This window comes from Poeciliopsis prolifica, unplaced genomic scaffold (assembly GCF_027474105.1).
Source record: "Poeciliopsis prolifica strain line A6 unplaced genomic scaffold, Auburn_PproV2 SCAFFOLD032, whole genome shotgun sequence".
Lineage (NCBI taxonomy): Eukaryota > Metazoa > Chordata > Actinopteri > Cyprinodontiformes > Poeciliidae > Poeciliopsis > Poeciliopsis prolifica.
The window spans coordinates 4332392-4359800 of record NW_026562407.1 but is presented as its reverse complement, the minus strand read 5'-3'; the positions used below and the strand labels follow the sequence as shown (position 1 = coordinate 4359800).

Here is a 27409-nt window from a genome sequence, read left to right as displayed (position 1 = left end):
TTTCACAGTTTCAAGGCATGAGGGTTTTATTTATGCAGTCCTCTGGAGGGAAACTCTTGCTACACAGTAGTTTCATGTTTCCACAAACCTGTTTTTATGCAGGCGCTCTCACCGTTCACTAAAGGCACTGCTTGCCCATTTTTTCTTAGCGTGCCATTGTTCTGAGTGACCAGGTTGAGTCCATACCACTTGCTGCTTTTGTTTTCTGATTCTGAGCTCCCTGGCAGCAGTACGGCGTCTTTACTGGCAGCTGGTGACCCGGCGGGAGCCGCCTGCTCTGCCTCTATGCTCACGGCGGTCTCGTTCTCGAGAAGAGCGCCACTTCCTTTCTCAGAGAAGCGGGAGCGGCGAGGCAGACTGGCGCTGTCGCTGCTGTCCTGCTGCAGCTGGCTCTGATGACGCTCCCTGTAAGCCATGTATGCCGCGCGGCGACTGTTGCGCGCCGCCATGTCGTAGTAGTGGTGCCGCCTGCTGGGGGCGCTCTGCACGCTGCCCTCAACACTGGTGGGCACGTCATAGGCGTACTCTCGCAGCACAGTCAAGCGGCTTGCCCTGTGCGCTCGCGCTCTGTTCTTCTGATGTCTGCTTGTGCTTCCGTTAGCCGCCGGATTGCTGATGTTGCTCAAAGGGCGGAACTGCACCTCCACCGGTGCGACATGCATTTTGATTTCATTGTCTAACGAATGCTCGGTCAGACTGTTGTCCAGAACGGCCGTGCCGTTGGCCGTTGCCGGAGCCGAGGCTGCCTTGCACTGAGCCGCCTCCGCATGCAGGTTGGTCAGCTTGCTGCCATGGCCGGAGTTCCGAATGCTCGGGGCGCTCCTGTTGGTGTACGAAGAATCTGCGCTGCTATGGCCGCATTTTGCTGACTCGCCATCGGGCTTTTCAGCCGTTGTCGTCGACATCACAGCGATGCCCGGCGCAGGAGGCAGAAGGACCTCCTCCTGCGCCGAGTACGCCCGCCTTCCGGAGCAACAGACCTGCAACCAGAACTGCCTCATGTCCTGTCTGTTGACGCAGTGGTGCGCCATCATGAACGCCCCGAGCGCCAACGCAGTCAACCCGAAGAGGCAGGTGAACGCCATGTCGAAAGGGTGATCCTGTGATACCGCCATGGCGCCAAACACCCACAGGCCTGAATACAGACCTAAAGCCCCCACTGCCCCGATCAGCTGGGCGGTGAAGGTGTGCTCGTTCTCCAGGGCTGAGAGGGGCACGGCGTGGGGGGCCGACGCCACGGAGGACGACGCCACCGAGGACGACGCCTCGTTCGGCTGAAGCTGCGTGACGAGGGGGTGGGAGAGGCTGCTGGGACCCTCGGGCGTTGCCTCGTTGCCGGCTGAAGCCAGATGTTGCTGCTCGTCGCTGGATTCCTTCAGCTCATAGCGCCGCTCAGGGTGTCGGTGGACCTGCAGCAGGATGCTGAGGAAGTACATGCAGTCCACAAAGACGATGAACCCGGCTGGTCCATAGAAAGCCCCGATGCTCGGCTCCCAGGCCATCCAGCAACTAAAAGAGAAGACCGGCAAGACTTAAACACCTGTCAATTTATTTTATTATTATTTAAATATAGAGTGCAGATCAAATGAACAAGTTGCCAAAGAAAATCCAAACTTCAGATCAAACAAATAATTTAAGTGCTTCGCCTTTTTTTTTTTTCTATGGAAGTTCTGCCTCCAACTCTTTGCAGGTATTATCCCATCACGTTTAATGACAAGAGCTGAAAGTCTTTCGCACGCCAGAAATTAATTAAACTCTAAAGACTCCAGGACAGATTTCTCAATTAGTCAGCCATGCTGCCTGATCAGAACAGCTGCCACAACAGGGAGCAGTGGCGTGTTGCCTGAACGCACATATCATTAACAGGACTCCATAATCGGAACTTTGGGGAATAACGTTCTCCCTCTCTCATATAAAAATCTGCATTATTCTCAAAAACAATGCAGTTGCGGTTGTCCTAATAATAGATCTCTGAGGAGTTGTGGTTTGAAGCGCTTCCTTACTAAATGCTGATGTCTAGATTTAATGCCAGCATTTCCATGAGCACAAGCTGGGAATTTCTTATTGCAGTGTGCGAGATCCTACTCACTATGGTGAATATCTTTGGCTGCCGTAGTTTTTTATGTTCGCTGCAGCAGTGATTCCACAGACAATGATGGGTATTCCTCCGCCGATAAGATAGAACCTGGAAAATAAAGCCAAAAGGAACATTTCAGTGTTTGGGTTTTCATAACAGGTCAGTTATGTCTTACTAACAAACCAGAACCCACGTTACAGATATACATGGTTAAATAAATTACACTTGTATAAATCCAGTTGGGTTATTAAACACATGCCCAGGAGTTCGGCACAAGACTTAAAATGTACGTTTAAAGGAAAATATTCCCACTGAACTTCTACAGTGACTTCAGATTTCAATAAAGAACCTGAAACAAGCATGAATGAGAAAAAAAATGATGGCTGGATAAATGTACCTATATCTATCCATATATGGACAGATGGAATAAAACTTATGCGGATGAATGGATGTAATCCAAGAACTGAATGGTTTGATCAAAATATGGACGAATAGATCGACATGGGAAAGGGAAATGGAGTCTGAAAAAAAAAAAAAAAAAACTTTTCCAGAACAGAAAAATAGTGTAATTTCAGACGTTCCCATCCTGCCCACAAACTCTGCTTTCGTCGTTTATAGGAGTTAGAAACAAACCTGAGCATCGGTCGTGGGGGTGGCGGCGGCTCGTCCAGCTCCTCGTAGCGCTTGGCTTTGCATGTAAGTTGCTTGTAAATGTTGCGTGCCGTCACGCCCACCCACAGGGCGGTAGCCAGAGTGGAGTAGTGCAACAGAATACCCACCTGAAAGAGATTAGACTGCAGTGTCATGTGTGGGCAAAGCATTTCAGTGAATTTATGACATCACTGTAAATTCAACAATCAGTGCTTGAACCCTAAATAGAGACATCAGGAGTAAGCTCATCATAAAAATTTGAGTGAAAGTCAACATTTAAGTTGAGTTTATTTATTCAGCACAACTTTTACAAGCACTTCAACCTGGGGAAGACAAAAAAAACATGTTTAAGTCAGGCAGATTTAAACATGTTGGATCCATTTAGATTTACATTATGTAAATAAAAAGTGACAAGAAGATGGCTAATGGTCCAAATGTGAGATCAGAGATCATTGGATCTCTGATTCAAAATCTGACCAAACAGAAAAGGTTTAGATGCCTAAAGCTGATGGGTTATTAGTAAAAAGAGCTGCTAATAAATACTCTGACAAGTTATCTAAAAAAACAGAGGAGCCCAGTAAATGCAGGGTATATCAGCTGTAGAAATTTTCTTAACAGTCTGCTCTGTTTCATTTTTAGAAGAGCATATATGATTTTGTAGAAGTGAAATAGGAATAACGCTCTTTGAAAAAAGATGCAGGCTCACCTCAAGCCTAGAAAATGCATCTCTTACCGAATTCTCCAGTTTCATAAGATCAGTTATCTTAGCCAACGGCATTTTTTTCCCTCTCAGAAAACATCTAAATCCCTGGTTCTTTTATGACTGTCGATCACGAAGCTTGAAACAGGACCACCTGAGAGTTGGAGTTTGAAGTGCGGAGGGAAGGACGATTCCCACTTACTGCTTGGCAGACACTGGGGTATCCAGTCTGATTGATGCCGCCTACAAAAACCCCACAGGTGAGCGCCATGTGAAAGCAGAGGTTAACCAGCATGTGCCAAAACTTGCGACTCACACGAACAGACCTGCAAAAAAACCCCAGAAGTATCCAATTGTATATGCTCTGAATGTTGGCACACTTTTTCACATTAGAACCACAACAAACCTGTAAGTATTTTTGCACAACTACACTAACCATTACGAAATTATTTTGGCATTTACCTGTAATGGTAGATGTAACTGATGATGATTGTGAACAGGCAGAGGAGGAGGATGACACTGGTAGCGTAAATGACTGGATGTAACGGCTGGATGCTTGGAGAGAACTGTTCAACAGTGTTCAAGTCCTAAAACAGAGAAATACGGAGAAGCTTCAGCTTTCATTCACACTGTGTATGAACCCTGGAGGCTATTCTAGCACTAACTACTAATGGCCACTAGAGGGCGAGACAATGTATAAAATGATATGAGTGACTCTGCTCCTTTTAAACGAATAAAACGACATGGGCGCAGCTCCGCCTACCATGAGCAGACCGTAATTGCCCAGAGAGTTGCAGGACATGGTGGTGAAGTTGTCGTGGTTCTCCAGGATGCGGCAGCCCTCACTCCTCCACCCTCCCTGATCCCTAGCCAGGCTGAAATTCCAGAGGGCGGAGACAGCGTCGGAGCCACGAGCAAAGCGCCGCAGGGTGATGTTGATGGGGGTCATCAGGGAACGTAGCGAGATGCCATCTGATGGCGGAGAGATTTACGGGGTCAAAATTGTCTGTTTCAGATGATGCACGATTTTAAAGTTCCCCGAGAGTGTATGTACAGGACTTGCCCATCTTTGCCATGATGACAGGCGTGGCCACACTCCTCTTCCTCCCTCCATCAGCCAGAAGGGAGGTGTTCCCGGTGGAGGGGAAGAACTTGCCGTTGCGGAAGCCGAGCAGATAGAGCTTGTAGACGTTATCGTCCGTCTGCCCAGGAGTAACAGCCTGACTGAAGAGAGACCGCGGGAGCTGCAGCAAAGCCTCCACTACAGTGCTCTGTTTGGACACAAACACATTTTACAGAACGCACCCCATCCTGGCCATCTGGGACGCCCAACAGGGCACAAACACTGTGGATATTTGTGCTGGAAGCTGACCTTGTAGAGAACGGAGGCGAAGGAGCCGGTGGTGTTGCATTTGAACGTGAGCTGGCGATCGTGGCCTGGCAGCCGCTCCGGGCTGGGCCTCTGAAACAGCATGCAGGTCATGCCGTTCCAGTCGTTGACCCTAACCGTGTGGGCCTCCAGCGCGATGTTGGGGGACGTCTGAGAGGACGACAGGAAAAACTGAATGCTCATCTCCATCAACAAAAACCTGATGAATGTTTTGGTGCTCGTTAGTGAGGCCAACCAGGGAGAAAGCCTGCGCCGTGGCCAGACGGTAGACGGCTATTTTCTGCAGGCATGCGATGATGCGGCTGCATGCCATGGCATCACGCTGGGCCAACCACAGCACCCTCTCATCAGCCAGCATCAGGTTGCTGGCCATGTTGACCATCACCTCACCCAGCTGGGAAAGTGAAGAGGAGAAACTCTAAATCTCATCATGAACACAGTCAAACCTTTTCATTGTGACACAATCTATATAACCAACTACATCATTTAGTTGGGTTTTATGTAGTAGGCAAAAACAAAGTGGTGGATATTTGTGAAGTGTCATCAAAACACAAACAAAATCCAATACAATCAACTACCTCCAGAAGTCATCTAACAGGTAAATTGACTCCACTTTTCTTCCCACAGCATTATCATCCACAACAGTTTGAAGACACTTAGATGACAGGAGTTATTATCCATTTGGGATAAATAAAGTTTTTCTTTAGTTGTGCAGTAAGACTGAGGCCAGATGTCTAAAGATGAGACGAACAAGTTCAAGAGACTGTATTTCAAAACTATGTGTCAAAACAGACTTGAGGTTAGAAAGTCTAACCAGCTTAAAACAAAAAAACCTTTTCAGTGTTTTTGACCTCCAGCTGACTTAAAGTCAACAGCTGCTTTGATCAAATCTTGTCATCAACTTACATCTTTAAACTTCTCCACAAAATCGCCAAACTTCTCAATCATTTCAGCCATGAAGATGATGTCCATCTTGTCTGACAGGTTGGCAGCATCGATCGTATACACCAACAGGCTGCGAGCTTTGATTACAACATTGGTCTCGTTTAGAGGCATCTGTCAGAGACACAAAAAGAAAGTTGACTCATTGTGTAAAACAAAAACAAAAAAAAAGGGAAAGAAAGATAACAGTAGGATACAAACCTGGTTGATGACATAGAGACCCCTAGTGACCTCTTTTTGAAACTGACACTGGGAGTAGTCGCCCTCTGTCCACAGCCCCTCAGGGCGGCAGTGACGCCACGCCTGTCGTTCTTCACTCGGGATGCCTGAATAAGCCCGTGCGCTGGATGTCGGTAAGTTGCAGGGAAGGTGGGCTTTGATTCCTGCCAGAGTGCGGGGCCACCTGGATAAATTAAACTCTAGTCAAACTTATCTGTGTAACGTTTTCAATTTCCTCTTTCTAACCCTCATTTAAATTACATTTTACTGCGTATAATGCAATTGTCATTTTCACATTCAGCCACCAGGTGGCACTGCTGGCAAAGCAACAAAGTTGCACTCATACATGTTTTGATATGAATGCATTCAAATATTTTTCAGACTTGACTATTGAACTTGAACCTCGATTAATCAGTTTTTTTCTTTGCAGTAAATTCTTATTATTCTGGGCTTTCAATTAACCTGAACAGTTCCTTTCCAAGATGAACGACTACAACATACTCCTTTAATCTTATTTAAAGGATTTCCTTTTGCATTTTGATTTTATTAATTTAACTTTGGGCATCTTGATTAAATTAGACCACCATGTTCATAAATCTACAGATTTGGGACCAATTAGATTTATTTAATATTCTTCAAAATGTAGTCTGTGATCTTGATCACAGATTCAAATTCAAAAACCTGATCTAGATCCCAAAGACAGTGAAATTTGTCTTTGTGTTTTCTGGAACTAAGAGTCAATAGGTAGGACAATAACTAGGAAGATCAGAGATAAAAAGTTAATACAAACATATAAAAAAAATTGTGTCTTGAAAATTACACTCAGTTTTCTTTGCTCCAAACTTATCATGTTTGGAGCCCTTTGGAAAATGAAAGAAGCTACTTCTATACTTTTTATTACGACTCTGAAAGTATCATCTTCACTCCTCCAAACATTCTTCCTGTTTTTATGGGCATTGACCATAATACTGAGCTCCAGAAGGGCTTTACTACATCCATGTGGGAAACTAAATGTTTGAGTCAAGATTGAAGACGCTGCTTTTTAATTTAAAATTGACTTCTTTGGGGACAGAGGCACTGCAGCTTACAAAAGAGCTGTGTGGTTGCTGGGTTGCTACCAAACATCCTAACCAATATCTTTTCATCAGGGGTTCGTTGTTTGTCTCCAAGTCCTTTGCCAAGTGGTGATGTTTCTGAATAACTTGTACTTCAATCTAAAGTTGCTTTGCTCAGAGACTTTCCCCAATCTGTACAAATCTACAATTATTATTCATAGTTATTCATTGAGCTCCTTGGACTTTCACATTGATCTTAGTATTAGCCAGTTCCAAGAGTGATTTTCATGCTGGTGAAAAGTCAAATTAAAGGACGCTCAACTTACCTAAAATAAACGTTTTTGATACAGTCCTGGTTGTCCTGTTTGATTTTTTTTTTTTTCTAAAAATGTTTATCATTTTTGATAAGTTCCCTAAAATGGAACAGTTTGAATAACTCAGTGAAAGCTACAAAACCGTATTGGACAGATAATGGCTCTTTATAGTTCGACATTAAATTCAAGTTAGTGACAATGTGACTTTTCAATATCTACCTGAATTCTCCTTTGTTATTGGAGACGCGTTCAGAATCGCAGTACTTGGCAGAACTTTGCAGCACCAAAATGTGCACAGTCCTGGTTGTGTTCCCCCGACTGGTCCGGACCTGACATTCCCAATTCCCCGTGAAACCAGGCTGGATGTTTGAGATGGTTAAGGCACTGATTGGGAAAATGGGAACGGAAATTAGATGTTCATTTGACTTACAAATGCTTGGCAATCGTGGACGCGAGTCTTACCTGGCGATAAGGGAGCAGTTCTGCACAACGCGCTTCTCTATGAAAATGCCCTGAGTGGCATCTGGCTTGACCATGCGGCCGTTCTGGTACCAGAAGACCTGCATGTCCTCTGCCACGAGGGAAGCCTGACACTGGAACGGCAAGCTGTCCCCCTGGAAGACTACCTGACGCTGGGACGGAGTTAGCTGGAAGGAGGGCAGCTCCAGCGGAGCATCTGGAAATAAGCAAGGAGCCAGCTAATAAATCAATGTGATTTTTAAAGGCTTTCCACACATTTTTCATATCAACATAGCAGACAATACCAGACTGTTTTTTTAAGCATAAATGCCAAAGTTCACAACTTTACAGCAGATTCTTGCTGTACATGTGGAAAATGTAAGGGAGGGAGGAATGGTCGGGCAAACGTGAACAAGTCTAGAGCTGGAAAACACCAAAGTAAATACATTTAAAAAAATAAATGTTCTTAGTTTGGGCAAACAAAAGACAAAAAGAATGAAAGGAAAATGAAGCTGAATTTGTGTGCATTTCAAAGCTACTTATAATTCATGTCAGGAAACGAGTTCCTTGTAAATCTGTGTCATGTGTTTTATAATCCTAGAAGGAGGCGAGAGCCAAACTGATAAGACATGAGCAGGTACAAACAAAGTGCCAGCCTGGGCAGGATACAACTCATCTGACATGTCATTGCACAAGCCCGGCTTCCACAAATACACACAGTTATCATTTGACAACAAAATCTGTCAATTAAACTGAAGAAATTGCAAGGGTCGCAAGTTTATTAAAAACTGCATTTAAACTGTTCATAAGGTTAATTAGATGTCCGTGACCGCAGCCCTATAAACCCTACATAAAGCTTTTATATTAATTTTTGTCATGACCCCTGATGGTAAAGACAAAAAGGCTTAAGATGCCAAGAAAAACAAATGGCACTCACGAATTTGCTGCTTTTAAAACGAAAGCCAACATCTTTATGTCCAGATCAACATATGGGCATATTAACAGAAGTCTGATTTTGTGTCGCTCCAGTTTGTGTCCTTACCGCATGTAAGGACCTCTGGCCTCAGAGACATTATGAGCTGACCCTGGAGTGACTGAGGGAATGAGCACTTTGTGTTCTTCACAGAAATATTACGGTCTTTGATCCAACGCAGCAGCCACAGAAGGTTACAGTCACAGAGCAGGTAAGGTGTCTGAAACTCTCTGAAATCAACAACAAGCATGATGTGTGTAACACGGCTTTTATTGGATCAATGCATGATGGACAAATTGAGCAAAACAGATGACAATGATCTCCTTAGCATACTTACAACGCCTTCAGAGACACCAGCCTGTCAAATGTTCCCTGAGCCAACGAGGAGAACATGTTTCCTGAAAGGATTCTGCAGAAAAACACAGCTGATGTCAGCCCTTCACCATTTATACTCATTATATTCAGGATAACACAAAGTACTTACAGTCGACTCAGGCTCTCCAGGCCCTTAAAGACGTCCCCGTTAAGACAGCTAATGCTGTTGTTGGACAGATCCCTGTAAAACGAGAAGGAAAAAAAATGAGCAAAAAACAACAGATTTCTTGATAACAATATGAAGGGAAAGTTGGTGAAAGAAAAATAAATTCCACTTATAAAGTAAAAACGCCAAGTTTAGCAGGCAGGTTGGGACAGGGACATCTAGCATTCAGCAGACAGGTTAACAACTTCCAAGAGGGTATTAGATAATGTCTGTGCGGGCCTGCAGGGGGATTCGAAACTTTAAAAAGGTGAAGCCGCATGGTGGGAGGTGATTAATCACCTATGATTAATGTCAAACACATCAAAAGTGTCTGTTTTCTTCAACTCTGGATGTGACGTGACACGACGTCTCAGGGAAACATCAGAGAGAAGTGTCCAACACGCCTCCCGGCAGGAATACCGGATGATTCTCGAGATGAACACGCAAAGAAGATGGATGTTGCTGCTACTGTCAGTTATTGTTTAGAACCTCAAGGAAAATCAGCATTCACCCACAATCACCTCCACTGCAACCTTTAGTACAGTGTGTGTGTGTGTGTGTGTGTGTGCGTGCGTGTGTGTGTGTGTGTGTGTGTGTAAAAAGCCCTCCTTCTTTCAAACTACTATTTACAAACAGCAGAATCGTACTTCAAACATTTGTACACACATTTCAGCAACATGGCAATTCAAAGCATACAAGTATTTTAGCAATAAACAATAGCACAGATTCCAACTTATTCCTCAAATAAAGACTAAGTTTCAAATATTCAAACGACTGTTTTATCACAAACACCAACATGTGTGGTTTGTTGTACATTGGTTTGCTAAATTGGTTTCAGTGTCACTTGCTCTTGGCAAGTAAATAAAATAAATCTTAAATAGTCTTGAATTGTATTTCTTGTTGGCATTTCAAATCATTGCGTCTTGCAAAAACCTCTTCCAGCCCAATCACCTCCTGGAGGTGGGCCCCATCCCACCAACACCACAGGTGACAACCATGGAGAAGATACAGAAAATAGAAGAAAAATTTGCAAGAGACTAAATTTAAAACTGTAAAATGTAATAGTCTCGGGACCACATTAAAAAAATAAATATTCCTCCTGTAATGATTGACTTTTAGAATTGTGCCAAGCAAAAAAAAATGAAGAGATGACACAAGAACAGACATCGACTCAGCAGCTGAAAATACACCCTGGAGTGCTTGAGAAGCGTAAAGTTATACCTGGAAAATGGCTGGTCGTCATATGCCAACTTCAAAGCGTTTATTATTTTTATTATTGGTGTTTGTCTTCAAGGTAGCAGGCGGGGAATTCACAGTGTGAGGCTATTAGTTCCACTTGACAGAGAATGAATAACAGCCTGTTGCTGGCTTGCCAATTTAAGCAAGTATTGTGCGCCGCGGTAAGGACAGAGCAGGGGATGGAAAAGTGGAGGTTTGAAAGTAGGGGGCTTTCCCATCAGTTTTTTTTTATTGCCTTGATTCATATTATGAAGTTAAACAAACTTCACACAAGACGGGAGATCATAGTTACTGTAATCAGCCACTATGTTGGGAATCTTACTAAATGTGAAAACCAGGACAGGTTCCTAGAACATTTTAATCACTGCTTTCAGACATTGCAATGTAGCAAATTAAGAGCACGAAGGACGGTTTCAGCAGAGCACATCAGCTGCTGCATATAACATGCTGAGAAGAAGCAAAAATAGCCTAATGTGATTAGGTCTGAGGAGAGCATGTTCAGCTGTTGGAGGAATGCACATTAAAAAAGGGCTGGAGCCAGAAGGATCCACTGCTGAGCAAAGTAAGGGCGTTAAAATGGATTCAAACATTTCAAACTGGGGAAATCGTATCAGCTCTGGGTAACGGAAAGTAAAAGACACAATCATGATAAGGAAGCTTAAACAGAATATAAAAGGAGTTGAGTACTGCACAAAGTTTAGACCAATCTGAAACTTGATAATCCCCTCCTACAATTTGCAAAAGCAGGGCATGTTTGGAAATCATTCTATGCATACTGTGTGCAGAAAAACTGCAATCCAAAACCTCAGCAGCTTTTACTTTAAATCTCCTCTTCAATGGCCTTTGCCAATACACTCAAAGCAGAGGTAATTTTAATTAAGAAATGCTGAAGGAGAGGGAAAGATGGGGGAATTAAAACCCAGCTTGAGCCGAGAGAAAGAGAAAAAACATTATGAGCAAAATCTTCATGCTTTTCCAAGACTTTCTGGATGGTGTAAACTTTGGCAAACATAATGAGCTACATAGAAGCTGGGGAATTTTTCATCATTGCCAATTAATTCCTTTAAATTTTTCCAAAAACCTGAAGACTCGTGTTCCAATTTTTAATTTTGACCCCTCGTTGTAAATAAATTGAGACGTACTGAGAGTATGATTAAAAAGCTGTTATTTTTAGGTAAGAATCAGACTTCATTCTTAGCTAGCGCCTCCATGTGGGGTGTTGCATCTGCACAGTAGTTAATAACAAAAATAAAAAATTTAACTAAACCAAAAGTTTCAGTTGCTGCTGATCTCTGAGAGCAAAGCGTGAATATACCCCGAGAATAAGAAGAATTGGCCAGGAAACGAGAGCTGGTCTGAACCAGGGAGCCGACTGCCTTCATGTTGAGCTCTTTATTGTTCCACAGCAGCAGCCAAGCTAAAGTTTGTGTTGGCATGCGCTGGGTACTATCTGATGAATCCAACTCACGCTGTGTTCCACCTCAGTTTCATGCAACAGACTCAGATGCACAGCTTTACCCCCACGAGTCACAACAAGAACAGCTGCACGCCACCTAAGATTAGTTTTCCACATTTGAATAAGATCCGGACGTAAATACATTCAAGTCCTCTTCCCTTTGTCAAAGAGTGAGCACCTCTGGTAGAAGGCCAAAGAAAACAAAAGGCTGGGAATAGACTCCTGCTTTATGATGCACTTTTATCCTGACAAATTCCTATGCAGCCCTCACAAACGGCAACTAAAACGACAAGGGGTTCGTGCCCCATTTTATTTAAAAATGCTTTTCCTACGTTTTTTTAAATGCTAAAAATGGATATCAGACTCTATAAATGGGGTTCAGATGTTTCTGCAGTGTCCAAACTTTAAAGATGAATGAATAAAAAAAAAAAAGTCAAAACAGACACAGTCTTAAAACAGTAAAAGTTCTCCAATCTTCTTGCTCCCAGAAGCATCTCTCAGACGGCTAGTACAGTAACTATTGAGCTAGCTGAACTGCTCACAGAGCGAGCTAATAACTCGGTCACTAAACGCCTCAATAGCTGTGGTTAGTTGTTCTGAGTTCTGCTGGTCTGTCACCAAACAGCAGCAGCTGCAGCTAGTCACCAAACTTGCTGTGTCGTTCCGCTTTGATTTTAAATGAAGCTTCACAAAAAAACTCAATAAAATTGTTCCCAGGTGCGCAACCAAAACAAAAAAGATTAATAAATGTGTCAAAAATCACATTAGGACAGAACGTGGTTGTGCAGCTGTACATGAGGCTGCGCAGCTCTCTCTGTGAAAGAGAAAGCAGACCGATAGTTTCACAATAAACTGGGAGAAGAGTATCCTAATCCCAGTACAAACAATAACCTTTACTGGGATGTCCCTGAATTCAGAGGAGTTCAGAGAACGCCTCTCAGCAGAACGATTGAAAGCCTTCCAGGCTTGTCAGTCAGGTTTTTCGCAGAGGCGCACTCGTGAAATTCAGACTGTGCACAGGCTGCTTAGCGTCGGCACTGTTGGTCATCACATTCGGCCGTTTACACATGCGACCGTTTCAAAAATGAAGGTGATCGTTTCTGGGACATGCGCACGCGCTCTGAGTCTGTGGAAACGCACCACATTCCTGAACATCAGCATTGCCATGCGAACCATCCAAACACAGAAGGTCGTTACCACGGATGCCTCGTTAATTGGCTGGGGAGCCACACACGAGGGCATGATGGCAAACGGTGTCTGGAGCTCACAAACACGGATGGCTCACATAAACTGTGTGGAGCTCCAAGCTGTCATACTGGCTCTGGGACGTTTTTCTGCCCTTCATCAGAGGGGACCATGTTTTGGTCAGAACAGACGATAAAACAGTGGTTGCATACATCAACGGGCAGGGAGGCCTGCGGTCACATCACAGCAGATGCTCTGATACTCACAGTTTCTTCAGCGTTTTCAATCCCAGGAAAGCTCCCGGCTCAATACGACTGATCAAGTTGTTCCGCAGGTCCCTGTGGAGAGAAAGAAAAAATGTTCGCCCACCCATTAGGTTAGAAGGAGTAGAAACCGCAGTGACACAGTTAGTTAATCATTTAAGTAAATTGTTTCAACAAGATCGTAAATGAACCCGTTACAACTGCTCAAATACTGATTCTGATATTCTGAGAAACACAACTACAGAAAAAAGGAAAGGAAAAAAAGCACCTTGTTGCCACAGTTATTTTAAAAAAAAAAATCACTTTAATCTGATTCCGAACAAGTCACTGTCATTTTTTTCTACCATTTACTGACTAAACTGCAAATTTAATAACAGCTATGTTGAGGCAAGGAGTCCCAGCAGAACAGGTCACCACACACACGCGCACACACACACACACACACACACACACACACTGACCAATAAGGACTGGGTTTCCCTGCTTCTTAATTGTTAGTCTCTTAGTTTGACAGCAAAATCCCATGTTTATTACTTGATTAAATAGGATCACAATGCATCAACAAACTATACAATTTTATTTCACTTTTCAAACAATAATTTTATTTTCACATCTAAAATTATCTGGCCCTATAATTAAATCTTTTTACAGCAGGATGTGGGGAAATGGATGTAATGACCATTTTGTTGTGGTTGCACTTTTTTCCTTTGATTCATTGAAGCTAAAAACCAACAAAAAAAAAGTTATTACACAACAATAATATCAATAATTTTTGAAAAAACTCTAATTCTATGATCCATTCCAGTTCCAGAGCTTTCTTTTGACATTTTCAAAACATGTCAATCCAGTTTTATGGTTTTTACAGACATTAGTGGACAGTTAGGAGGTCAGGTCATAAAATGTGAAGGGAAACGAGTTCAGACCAATCTTGGAAAATTCCTAGTTAAAGGGTGCAGAAACAGACACCTATAATTAAAAGAGAGCAGGAAAAAAAACAAAAAACATTTTGCACTTTAATCCAGCAGCAACCAGACCTCCCTCCAAACTCAGACGCCCATCATCAATACACAACTGTTGTCATGACCCGACCCTTAAAGTCGTACTCTGGCTCTCACACACACACACACACACACACACACACACACACACACACACACACACACACACACACACACACACACACACACACACACACACACACACACACACACACACACACACACACACACGCACACACACACACACTTCTCCCGGGGTTCAAAGGACTGAGGTCACAGAATTCCTGCGGCGCTCACCTGCGCCAGCACTGCCTCGTCACTCATTAAGGCGGAGGTAGAAGAGGCTCTCTACTCGCCACCTGAACCCACACAATACACCGCTGGGTAGCTCTGCCTGTTTGATGTCGACGGCCTGTCAACTACAGGTGGGATCCAGACCACAAACGAGCCGTAGACAAAACATCTATTGCTCGAGAAAACTTTTGATGTGAGCAAGCAGAATAGTCTTCACGTAAAGAAGACTATTCTTTAAGTCTTCTTTACGTAAAGAAGACTATTCTTTAAGTCTTCCTTACGTAAAGAAGACTATTCTTTAAGTCTTCTTTACGTAAAGAAGATTATTCTTTAAGTCTTCTTTACGTAAAGAAGACTATTCTTTAAGTCTTCTTTACGTAAAGAAGACTATTCTTTAAGTCTTCTTTACGTAAAGAAGACTATTCTTTAAGTCTTCTTTACGTAAGAAGATTTCTTTAAGTCTTCTTTACGTAAAGAAGACTATTCTTTAAGTCTTCTTTACGTAAAGAACACTATTCTTTAAGTCTTCTTTACGTAAAGAAGACTATTCTTTAAGTCTTCCTTACGTAAAGTCTTCCTCTTTACGTAAGGAAGACTATTCTTTACGTCTTCTTTACGTAAGGAAGACTATTCTTTACGTCTTCTTTACGTAAGGAAGACTATTCTTTACGTCTTCTTTACGTAAGGAAGACTATTCTTTACGTCTTCTTTACGTAAGGAAGACTATTCTTTACGTTTTCTTTACGTAAAGAAGAGAAATGAGACGAGGCAATGAAGAAATTGCTAATATTTCTTAGAAGATATCCATGGCCAAGTCAGAACCAGTTTTAGATTAGAGCCATTGTAAAAGGACATTTTGAAAGAAGATGCTGTTCTGTTAAGACTTTGCATTTGTTGCAATTTTAAGGAATCTGTTGTGGCAAAAATACACATAAAATTAAACCAGATACAACAAAACAAAAAAAAAATGCAAATTAACTCATAAATAAAACAAAATGTGGTTAAGAAAAACCATGTTGAACCACTCCTAGCTGCACTCTTGATTTTTCAAAGACTGAAGACTGCACATGACCTGGCACCTTTTAAGCCTGTTTGCAGAGAGAAAATGCAGCTTTTCTGGACATTCTCGCTTTGAAACAGCTGGCAGAGCATTGAAACTGTGTTTCAAAAGTGTTTTTGAACTATCTCCAAACATAATAGTAGTTCAGCAACTGCTAAAGGTTTTGAACTGTGTTTCTCTCTCATTAAAGTAATGTTTTACTGACAAAAAGATTACCTGAAGCTCATTTCTTTAAATCAGTGTCTTGGCACGGTAATGTTCTATAGCATGTGTGTTGATACACAAAATTCAGTTGATTTACATCACGTCGCTTTAATGCAATTGTTCACTTCATTTCGATTAGAAAAGAAGGATAAGACTCTCTGATATATCCAAGTCAACAGAGCCAGTTTAAGCCTCTAACTAAAAAGGAAAATGGTAAAAGTATCAATAAGTCTACTTCTAACCTCTGGAAAGTAGATTTCTAGCATTATGAGGGTCACATATTTTAAATAATTTAGATTTATTGTGACAATGCACCAATATGAAAATTTGGGCTGATTCAATATCAGATATTGATACTGCTGTTATAGTGAATAGCCAATATTTTGTAATATCAGGAAAACATCTGAAGTATGACAATGTTTGTAAATGTTGCTATGGGTTGTGATAAATGGAAAGCTAAATTATTCATAATTTGCTATTTTATTTATTGATTAAGACTCCTAAGTACACACAGACACTTGGAATATTATAGCTAATAATTATTGCACTCCACAAAATTATTTTTGAAACTGATGATTATAAATTTGTCATATATTGTGCAGTCTGAATGCAGAAAACCATTCAGGATATTTAGCAGGTCTACTCTATGATTTACTATCTAAACCAGTCGTTTTTAAAGCTGAACAGCATTACAATAATCCCAGATTAAACATTGTCAAAAAAAAAAGAACCCAGAAAAATTCAATCAATATATTATTTACAGCAACACAAATTGCTTTTCCATCTAATAAGCTGTCCTCCATAGCATTGCTTTCAGTAAGAGAGTCCAGCAGTAAAAGGGGGAGGATTCTGAGAGGCTTAGAAAAACAAGCAGTTACATCTTTGGCCCCCAGCAAAAAAACAGGGGCCTCTAGAGTTACTTTTCAATTTCACGCAGAGAGCAGTGCAGACAGAAATCAATTCTGCACCCCTCTCTGTCTCAGTCTGCATTTAGCCACTCTAAATGAGGGAGCACTTCGATGTGGACACAGGAAAAAAGGGAAAAAAAAACAACAGCAAAAAAACAGAGGGTGAAAGTAAAGAGACTTAGCACTCTCCGACAAAGTGATGGAGTTTTAGGTTTTAGGCGGGAGTGCCGTTTCGGAGCATGCGAATGTGAATGTGTGTGGGAATGTCACGGCTGTCACCTCTGCCCTCGGCTTGGCCTCATTATAATCACAAAAGCAAGCAAACCATGGAGCAGGCTCAACTCTCTGTCTGCAGATGGACTGCAGTAGCTTGGCTGGGAGGGGGTTGCAATGAGACAGAGACGGGCAGAAGAGCTGGCTATTCACAAACATCAGACGAGAGCCTACAAGGCTTTCCTTAAGAAAGATCAAAGATTTTTATTTCACACATTCAGAGCAGATCCTCCGTTTTATCCTCAAGGTCTGAGGTTTGACAGCTAGCCTCTCGGCCCCCAGGAGAGCCTTTCGGCTACACAGGAAATAATCAAGGCCACCTTGTAAATATGCGATTCAGGAGGAACAAATAATGAGCAAGAATTTGGAAGAATATGACTTATGTAATTTACAGTGCTCATAGTGAAAGTCTCTCTAAAACATGGAGAACAGCAGTCAGCTTTTGCTCGTTTTCTTGGCAGCATGAGCTTTAAGAGAGGAGGAACATGCACTTAAAATTCCAAATCAATGCACTCATGTGTTATTGTAGCCTTGGGTAAAAGTGGGGCCATTAATGGTCTGGTTATTTTATCTGCATGAAGCCATTCCCGAGTGATAAATCACTGGTGGCCCATATGCTCAGGCCCAGAGCCACGCTCTGAATCTCCTTGTAGGAAGGAAGTACGGATTGTAACATTCCAGGCCGCAGCAGCAGAGTCGTATGACACGGATGATGTTTCTCAATCGGAATATGGAGCCAAAAGAAAAACCAACAGATATGTCAGAAACCACCCTGCGTTGGTTTAGGTCTTAAATGCGTGTCTTGGGGAAGTCAAGAAAGCAAATTGAGCATTGCAGCAACAAATTTTATGAATACCAACCACAATGCAGTGAATAGTTGTGAAGTGGAAAGAAAATAATGCCTGGTTTTCAAAAATATTTATCAGAACAATTTTCAGTCTTTCAGAGTCGCCTGTAAACTTGATCCCAATATTTTTCGCAAAATAGTTCAAGCTCTGTCAACCTGAGCTGTGGATCTCTGTAGCTCCCCAAGAGTTAACTGCGGCCCTCCTGGCTGCTTCAACCAGTCCCTCCAGGAAGTTCAATATTGTGATTGCAACTGTGAATGAAAATTCACAAATTTTGCGCAGATTGCAATTTTCACATGTCATCATAACTTTCCTGCAAATCTGACCAATCACCTTCATGTTGGTGAAGGTTCTTAAATAAAAAGCTCCCTTCTTAACTTCCCATCTCACCAGGTCTCTCGAAAGCCGAACCTACGAGATGAAAGCATGTTTGACACTCAATAGTATCATTTAGTGTTACTATTTAGTAACACCTCATGTTACTAAATGGTAAAAGTTTACAGAACAACTATTTCAAGTTCTGTAAAATTTGTGCATAAAGTTCATGCTACCTTGAATGGTCAATATAAAAATTATTCTTTTGCACTTTGATTAATCCTCAGGCCACCCACTTTCCATTGACAAATAATGGAATCCCAGGAATATCCAAGCAGCTGTTTGTCAAGACCTTGTCACCAGGCAGACAACACTTCCTATAATTAGCCCCTTTCTACTACGACTTCCAGTCTTCCAGAATAGACCGACAGCCTTGACTCAGAGCTGCTTGGTGCTTCATATTTTTGGGGACTTTCATATTTCATTGTCAGTATCATAGCTTGTGTTTTGTGAATCCTCCATTCTGCATGCCAAAGCTTTTCTTGTGGAGGGATGGGTTACTTCTGCTGATGCACTTTTGGATGAAATTTAAAGCTTTGACAATAAAAATCTGTTATCTGTTGGTCTTTAAGGTTTAAAGATACTTTCCACAAAAAGTCTTAGTTTTCTGGAATAATCTTATATACAAAACAAATATGTTAAAATTTATTTCAGGGACAGAAATGATAAATTTCACATCAACATGGAGGTCACTTACTGTGCCATTCTTTATTATTTTCCACTTTACTTTTACATCTTCTCCTTGACTTAAAAGTTACACTTTTGGCTATGTTCAGGTGCCTAACATGAGTAAGAACCAACTAAGTTTAAAAAATGGGGGCTGCCATGTAAGCAGCCTCCACCGATTGCATTAGGTTGAATGAGGTTGCTTCACGAATAAGCAAAGATTAGTTTAGACATAAAAATTCTGATTTTAGGATAGTCTGTAGACATGTTCTCACTGGAGTCGTTACGCTGTCTGACGGCTAAAAATATAAAACTCTTGGAAACACAACATTTTCTATGTAAATATTACACACAAGACACTGTGCTGCTATTTTAGGATCAGACAACCTTTACTATTTTCTGTATGTGCAGGCTAGTTTTACAAAAACGATGAGTTTAAATAAGCAAATATTTTCCGTCACACCATTTTCATGGTTTAAAGTTCCTTAATGAGATGCCAGCGAAGATGCAGAAGTACATTGAGTACATATTGACACAAGCTGAAAATAAACCAACTGTGATCTTTAGTTGGAGTCTATTACTACAACTATTCTGCTTTGCAGAGACATTCAAAAAGCAGATTATGATTCAAGTGGTTTGATTTTATTTGGCAGCCGTACTTACAACTTTTCCAACGTAGACAATCCAGAGAAGGCTCCATTTCTCAGTTCCTGAATCTTGTTGTTGTTTAGAATTCTGTGGGGAAAACAAAGATGGAAATTACTAAGCAAGAAAGGCAATTAAAACACAGCTGACTTCGAAAAACGCGATGCAACGCTCTGATTTGTGGGTTCCTGGTTTATTATGCTGCAGACATGTCTGCCAAAATAATCACACATAATGTTCAACTCATTAGCTGCAGGAAAATAAATGTTTCCTCTGAGTCAACCGGACACAAACCCCCCCCCCCAAAAAAAGTCAACAGCGAAAGTGTGTGTGAAAGTGGGTTCTAAAGGAATGGAGTGTCTTTTTATCACATGGTGGAAGGATGGCTGCCTTTATCATGCTCATTTGAACACATTACATCATGTGGAACATCGACTGTTCCATGCGATATGCAACTTCTAGGATGTAACAATGAACACTCACATTGCTAAAGCATTACAATATTTCTTGAGCTCTGGCTTGTTGCAGTCAACATGGCTTCACCTCATGCAGCTGGAAAAGATTCCTCTACTATTCGTAAGTCATTTTGGGCTTCCAGTAGGAATGACAGATAGCGACAGTGACAAACTCAACAAATCTTGTACTGTTGTGTTCTCGTCTTGAGTTTTGTTCATTACACCCCAAGTAAGGACTCGATACCTTTTAATTATATTTAATTTCCAACAAGGCGGAAATCTTTTTTAAAAATCTACATGTTTTGATGGATGACTAACTGAACACTACAAAATAATTTTCCTCATGCAGTCAGCAATGCCGACGTACAACAAATCAAGCTTTGTGTTTGTTCAGTCTCTTTTGAAATTTCACCCTGAAGGGAGTTAAAAACCAATAGACCAGAAATCCACAGCAGGGATTTGTGGTCAGAGTTTGTTTCTGGCCTGCAGGGAGGGAACATGCTGGTTAGTGACATGCATGTCAGCTGCACCCCCAACCTGAGGCAATCCTGAAGTTTCTACAGGGCGTTGAAGGGGTTTCATTACTGGGGTTGGACAGTTAATAGACTTGATTAAGGTTTTATATTTTTCTCCGTGGGTACAAACCTCATACTTGACTGTTAAATCTGCCAACATTTGACAGTAGTATATATAGGGACTAGATTATGTTACTCTCATCCAAGATCAGGTGGACATGTAATGTTGAGTGATTCTGGAGTTTCTTTACATTTAATAACTGGAGATTTCCAAAAAATCATGCGGCCTTGTATTGGCTTCTTTCCATCCTCCACCCTTTAAGTCTTTGCATGCCACCTTGAGGAGCCCCGTCATGTTTTTCACGACAACAGAATGCTGGGCTGTGCTTTGACTGCAGAAGGAAGAGAGTCTTTATGGAAAGTCTCATGTCTGATTTTTTATCAATAACACAAAACAAAACAAAAAAACACTCATTTGACTCTCAGAATCTGTGGAAAGGAAGTCTGCACTCTATTCATCTACTTCTCTACGAACCTGTCTCTGCACGCCAGCCTGACGTCTCCAGACTCTGTTTACAGTGAAGGGAAGATTTTTCCATGTCAGCCCTCTAACAGCACAGAAGAGAGTCTTCAGGCATTTATAGTAAGTAAAACATTGTTGGGCTTATGCCAAGAAAAATCTGCTAAATGATCCTGTCAACACTTACATCCTGTGTTTACTTCTATAGATTTTGTCAATCTTAATGCTGTTTATCAAAGATATTCTCTTTAAATGTGCAATTTCCCCTACAGATTAACATAGTCTGGATTTTATCTTAGCTTAAATCCTAAGATAAGTGCAAATGAAGGTCCCAATTGGTTTTACATAACATAATTTATAGTTTTGGTGACATCTATAAGTAGAAAGCAATTAAAAATTTATGCAACATTTTCTTCATTCTTTTGATGTATAAATATCCACAGGTTTGAGTGTCTGTTGCATCTTCAGCAGATTTTTTTCAGAGAATGACGACCCTGTAAAATAAAAGCTCTGTTGGTCAGCAAACTGAATGGATATGCAGCTGTCAGTGCCTTGTCTTCAGGACTTTTTGGCTTTCCAATCCAAACACTGCAAAACCACTTGAGGACAAAACACAGGGACATTCCATTAGTGTGCACCAACAGCATGGCAGAAACACTCCTAAAAAACAAATACGAGACTGAAAGCACCTGTGTTCCCTTTGCACAAATACTTCACAGACATTTGGAACAACAAAGCAAATCAAAGAGATGACAGACATGAAGAACGGTCCAACTCTACACAGATCTGAGTACTGTCAGTTTTATAGGTGAACTACGTGGAACCCTAAAGGAAACAGTTCTTTATCCCCAGTTTGGACAGTGAAACCAGTTAGTTTATAGCACCCTGATGAGCCATTGTGCTAAGCGCACATTTCCCTGGAATGTTTCTCACATAAATCCTGCACTGCTCTGCAGGAGATAAAACCAGGAGCACTTATTCACAAAAAAAAACAACCCGATTGCTCTAGGGGAAGAGATCTTCCCCTAGAAACCAGACCCGAAAAGAAATATAAGCTGGATGAGTAAAGAAAGCTCAGTCAGTTCCTGTGTGAGAGGCTATGGAGGGTGAAATAAGAACTCCTGCACACACCCACCCACTCAAACTTTTCGACTCTCAGAGCTAAAGGCCAAATTGGAGCACTCGTAACTTAGCAGAGGGCCTCCTCTGGCATGGGTGGACAGGCCAGCTGTAAACACATTTGTGTCATTTCCTCTCGGATTACTAAGGCGGTTGAGTTCAGGGAATGCATTGCTCAGGCTTTTCTCTTTGTTTTGTCTCGACACAAAGGACTCCAAAGCTGAACTGCAGTCAACAACTTCACACACCAAATGCCAGGGTAAAGCCACTCCATCAGTCCTTTACGTTGAGCATCTTTGCAACTGCAGAGGTACAAACTCGCATGGAGTTTTCTGGCACAACTCAAGAAGAAGTCTGCTCGTTGTTTTCACTGATAAGTGAAAACAGGAAATAGTCTGTGAGATGTGTGCCCACGGCTAATGAACGGGTCTCTGTTTACACCAAGAATGTAAGCTCTGAGGCAGGATTCATGCTTCCCAGTCGCCTCAACTGAGAAGGTTTTGTGACATAAACTTTTACCTTCTTTACGGTCAGGCCTCTCTACGGAGAGTCCGAGCAGAGATTTCTGTGACTGAGCTTCATTGACGGCAAAGATAAAATTTGTCAGTCAAAAGATGATGCCGAATGCACCGCAGCTTAGCAGAAAAAAAACAATAACTGTTGGTTTCCTAACCATTTATGCACAGTTAATCCCAAAGTAATTCCAAATATCTAAAGAACGGGAAGCATCCTAATTCATCACATAGGTAGTAAAATTGGTCTCAACGTTGCATCAATAACCTCATTTTGTAATCGGCAAAATAATCTCCTACTTAAATTTATTAATTTTTTTAATGACTTATCAAAAATTAGCAAGAGTATAAAATTAACACTTAATTGAGCATTTATCACTTTTTTTCTTGGTCAAAGATCAAATCACCGTGTTTTCCAGTTCTGTGGAAACAATAATTAAAATGAAGAGACTTTTTGAACAAGAAAAACTCCCAACTTCCAACATGTTAGTCAATGGTTTGCAAAATAAAAGTCAAAATACGTCAACTAGAGCTCCACAAGATATTGTGCCATAATCGACGTCAATATCACATCTGCAACTTTTGAAACTGGAATATACTTCAGGCATAATGTATAAATATTCATGACCAACTAAAAAGTTAAAAATTAATGCATATTTTTAATAGTTAAGATACTAAAGTTCACAAAAAGTGGTGGGGATATTGTGATGACAGAGGGGAAAAAAAGCTAGGGATATTTTGTTTTTTTAGCTCACATTATATTTTGGTCAATTTACCGAGTTACAAGAAAAGAAAGCAAAATGAGACAGTATTTTACAAACCAATAGTTCACAAAAAAAAAAGGCATATGCTGAAGTAAAGGCTTAATTTTAAATTATGTCTACCCAAAACTCAGCAATAATTTTCTAGTGTATAGAAAATAAAAATAACTACATAATGAATTTATATCCACAGACAAAGTGAAAAAAGCTTCATGGTGTGAGACAGAAAAGCATCGACAGACCATTTTCAAGGTTTCCACGGCCTTGACTTTTATGCAAAGTTCAAACACACGTCAATCTGTTTCCATGGTAACCGGATGCTTAAATTTACTTAGGTAAACACGAGTAAAAAGAACAAAGTATTTGAGCTGCACTGAAGTTCAGGAGCTTGACATGAGTTGAAATTTTCAATTAAAGCTCCCAATAGACAAAACTGTGTCCTACAGTGAAGTCAGATTGTTTCCCAGAAATAAGTTCACAAAATGTAGTCAATGAAAACACAAGCAGCACTTTGAGGTGACTTGTTAATGAATGTTTAACGCTGTTAAACACCAAAGAAAACTCCTCTGACAGCGACAGAGGAAGGTCGTCACAGTGAAAAAGTATAAAGTCTGTTTTACAGACAGGCCAGGTTTTCAGCTCCACCCAGGTTCACACCAGAGTGAGCCTATTCCAGCTTATGTCCAGGGAAAAGTGGCTTCAGGCACCACTCTAATTGGCAAGTGTCAGTGTTTCTGCAAAAACATTAATTCACTGCTTCTGTGTGGAATTAAAAATCTACAAATGTATGTACTTGGATATACACAACAATAATCACTTAACAGCAATTAGAAAAAAGTCAGCCAAGAAATCCTGCACTGGTTCCGACTTATTTGGAATCAATGAAATACAACGCGAAACCAAAAAATGAGTTCAAATACAAATATACATGTGTGTATTTTAAACCCACAGCCAATAAAACATCAGAGAAAATGAAAGTAAGAACAAGACTTAGTACTGCTCTAAAGGAGTATAAGCATGCTGCTTACTCAGGTGTGTGCTGTCAAGAGCTAAATCTGAAAATAATCCTATCATAGACTGAGTCACATCCTGATGTAAAAACCCCACAAGGCTTAATTCATGACTTGTAAGCTCTTGTAAATGCCTTATAGATGGGGTGTCACATCAAATCAAATCAAATTTTATTTGTATAGCACATTTCAGCAAGGCATTTCAAAGTGCTTTACATCATAAACACAAGAATACAAACTCATGCAACATATAATAAACAATACATTGTTACATATTACATTTCAAATGAAACTCTAAACAGGTGTGTTTTTAGTTGCGATTTGAAAGAAGTCAGGGTTTCCGCTGTTTTACAGTTGTCTGGAAGTTTGTTCCAAAGTTTTGGTGCATAGATGCTGAAAGCTGCTTCTCCTCTCTTGGTTCTGGTTCTGGGGATGCAGAGCAGACCAGAACCAGAAGACCTGAGAGGTCTGGAAGGTTGATACAACAACAGCAGATCTTTGATGTATTGTGGTGCTAAACCGTTCAGTGATTTGTAAACTAACAACAGTATTTTAACATCTATTCTTTGAGCTACAGGGAGCCAGTGGAGGGACTTTAAAACTGATGTTATGTCTCTATCTTCCTGGTTCTAGTGAGAACGCGAGCAGCAGCATTCTGGATCAGTTGCAGCTGTTTGATTGATTTGTTGGACAGACCTGTGAAGATGCTGTTGCAATAATCAATGCGACTAAAGACAAACGCATGGATGAGTTTCTCTAGATCTGGCTGAGACATTAGTCCTCTAATCCTGGAGATGTTCTTCAGGTGATAGAAGGCTGACTTGGTAATTGTCTTTATGTGGCTCGCAAGGTTCAAGTCCGAGTCCATCACTACTCCCAGGTTTCGGGCCTGATCGCTAGTTTTTAGTTGTAATAACTGAAGCTGTGCATTGACTTAGATCGTTCCTCTTTAGGTCCAAAAATAATGACTTCAGTTTTATTTTTGTTCAGTTGGAGAAAGTTTTGGCACATCCACACATTTATCTGTTCTAAACATTTATTCAGTGATTGGATGGGTTCAGAGTCACCTGGTGACATCGTAATGTAGAGCTGTGTGTCATCCGCATAGTTGTGGTAGCTAATATTATTTCCTGTTATGACCTGAGCTAGTGGGAGAATATAAATATTAAATAAGAGGGGTCCTAAGATTGAATTCAGTAGCATGACTGGAGAGACAGTACCTTGATGTAAAGCTTTGCATTATCTGAATTCCTCCATATCTTATGTTTTCAATCCATTTATTGAGATCTGATGAGACAGACACAAAGTAGTGCATATTTGTGTAGCGGATGTAAAACAATACATGGTTGGAAGGTGAATCTATCAACTTTTTTTAAAAATTATTTTCAGGCTTTTAAAAGTGTAATACGCGTTTCCTCATTCATCAACTTTCCTTTGGCTTTGCAGGTCAGAAACGTGTGACCTGCAGAGCTAGTGGTTGTTCTGGGACTCTTCCCAGAGTAATGTTCTTTTACAACTTTAGCACTTTACTGTCCCTCTTTTTCGCGATGCTTTTTACTCACTAAAGCTTCTCTAATAAACCCAACGACCAGAGCAGAGCAGAATGCAGAGCAGCTGCATTCATACTGAGATTAAATTACACACAGGTGAACCTGATTTACTAATTAGTTTGCTCATGCAGAAGGCTGGGTGCACTGGTTATATTTGAAAGTGTTAACAGTGAAAGAGAGCCACAATTTCACCATTTTAATAGTAAAAAGTGTATGGAGAAGTGTGTGGGTGTTTTACAGTGTCTGAAACTCACAGTATGACTGTTCTGTTGGGGAAGGAGTCCGCAGGCAACACCTGATGGAGCTCCATGTTGCTGCAGACCACCTTCCTGTCGGATGCCGGGCTTCTCCCTCCGCTCTTCGGCCCTTCGTCGGAGATTTTACAGGCGAACGGCACCGCGGAGCCACGGAGGCCACTCAGCAGCAAAACCACCACCAACTGCAGCCAGTCCAGCCTCATTTCTTTCTCTTTTTCCCCTCCCTTCTTTTCTTTTTCTTTAACGGCTAGTGGAAACCCGGCTGCTGCATTTGGTAGCGAGGAATGCTCTGGAACTAAACGGGGCGAAGGAGCAGCTCAGACGGGGCTAACGATACAGAAACCTCAGCCTGTGTGTTTGTTTGGCTCCAGCGAGCCTTCCTGCTCCATTTCCCGCAAGGTTTTCCCTCTTCGCTCGACGCCGCTCCAATCCGACAGAGGTGTGCTTCTTTTGTTTGAAGGGAAGGGGGGGTTGCAGACTCATCTATAATTCCCGTCCCATCCTGGCGTGGCGGTCATTTTATGTGGACTGCAAAAAGCCAGACAACCTGGTGAAAGGAACATTCTCGCAGGTTAGAGCCCCTCTTTGTTACCCATACAGCCTGTGTCCAGGTCAGAGTGCTGTCTTTTCCAGGGGAAGCAGCTGAACACACATTCCAGGTTATCCACTCAGAAAATGTCTTCGTGGTTTAAAAAAAAAGAGAAAAAAAAAACTTGATTAGTTTTCTAATCAAAATACTACGTCAGCGTTTACTTTGAACAAGAAAGTAATCCGACAGCAGACTTGGACAAGTTCTTTACCTCCGGAATAGTTTTAAGGAAAAGGCAAAACGCTAAAAAGCTGCTTATAAAACACAGTCAAGTCCATATAATTGTTTGAAAGAAGTCGTCCTCTCAAAGTTCGGTTCTTATCTCTTCTTCGTCCTGTCTCCGCGTTCCACTGTGATCAATTACAGTCAGATTCCAAACTATATCCGGTCGGCCTTTCAGAGTAAAA

At 41.4% G+C, this 27409-nt stretch overlaps 1 protein-coding gene across 1 annotated transcript; it reads right to left on the bottom strand.

The window, feature by feature from the left end:
- adgra3 (adhesion G protein-coupled receptor A3) lies at window positions 1-27338 on the bottom strand. The gene is made up of 20 exons (XM_055051035.1): window positions 27214-27338; window positions 26411-27092; window positions 19733-19804; window positions 13447-13518; window positions 9265-9336; window positions 9118-9189; window positions 8850-9010; window positions 7811-8024; window positions 7568-7732; window positions 5962-6163; window positions 5725-5874; window positions 5054-5212; window positions 4801-4968; window positions 4492-4699; window positions 4192-4400; window positions 3891-4015; window positions 3631-3754; window positions 2711-2856; window positions 2090-2185; window positions 1-1509 (listed from the first exon to the last, which is right to left on the bottom strand). The coding sequence occupies exons 2-20, from the start codon at window positions 26614-26616 to the stop codon at window positions 60-62; spliced, it is 4071 nt and encodes a 1356-aa protein (XP_054907010.1). The 5' UTR covers window positions 26617-27092; window positions 27214-27338; the 3' UTR covers window positions 1-59.
- Window positions 27339-27409: the final 71 nt, after the last annotated feature.

What these genes read in the sequence shown, in the direction of transcription:
- adgra3 (XM_055051035.1), bottom strand. Translation starts at nt 26,616, where the DNA reads ATGAGGCTGGACTGGCTGCAGTTGGTGGTGGTTTTGCTGCTGAGTGGC. An exon ending in GCCAGAGGTCCTTACATGCG is followed by an intron (nt 8,025 to 8,849) that starts GTAAGGACACAA and finishes GCTTATTTCCAG; the next exon opens with ATGCTCCGCTGGAGCTGCCC. An exon ending in AACTGCTCCCTTATCGCCAG is followed by an intron (nt 7,733 to 7,810) that starts GTAAGACTCGCG and finishes TTTCCCAATCAG; the next exon opens with TGCCTTAACCATCTCAAACA.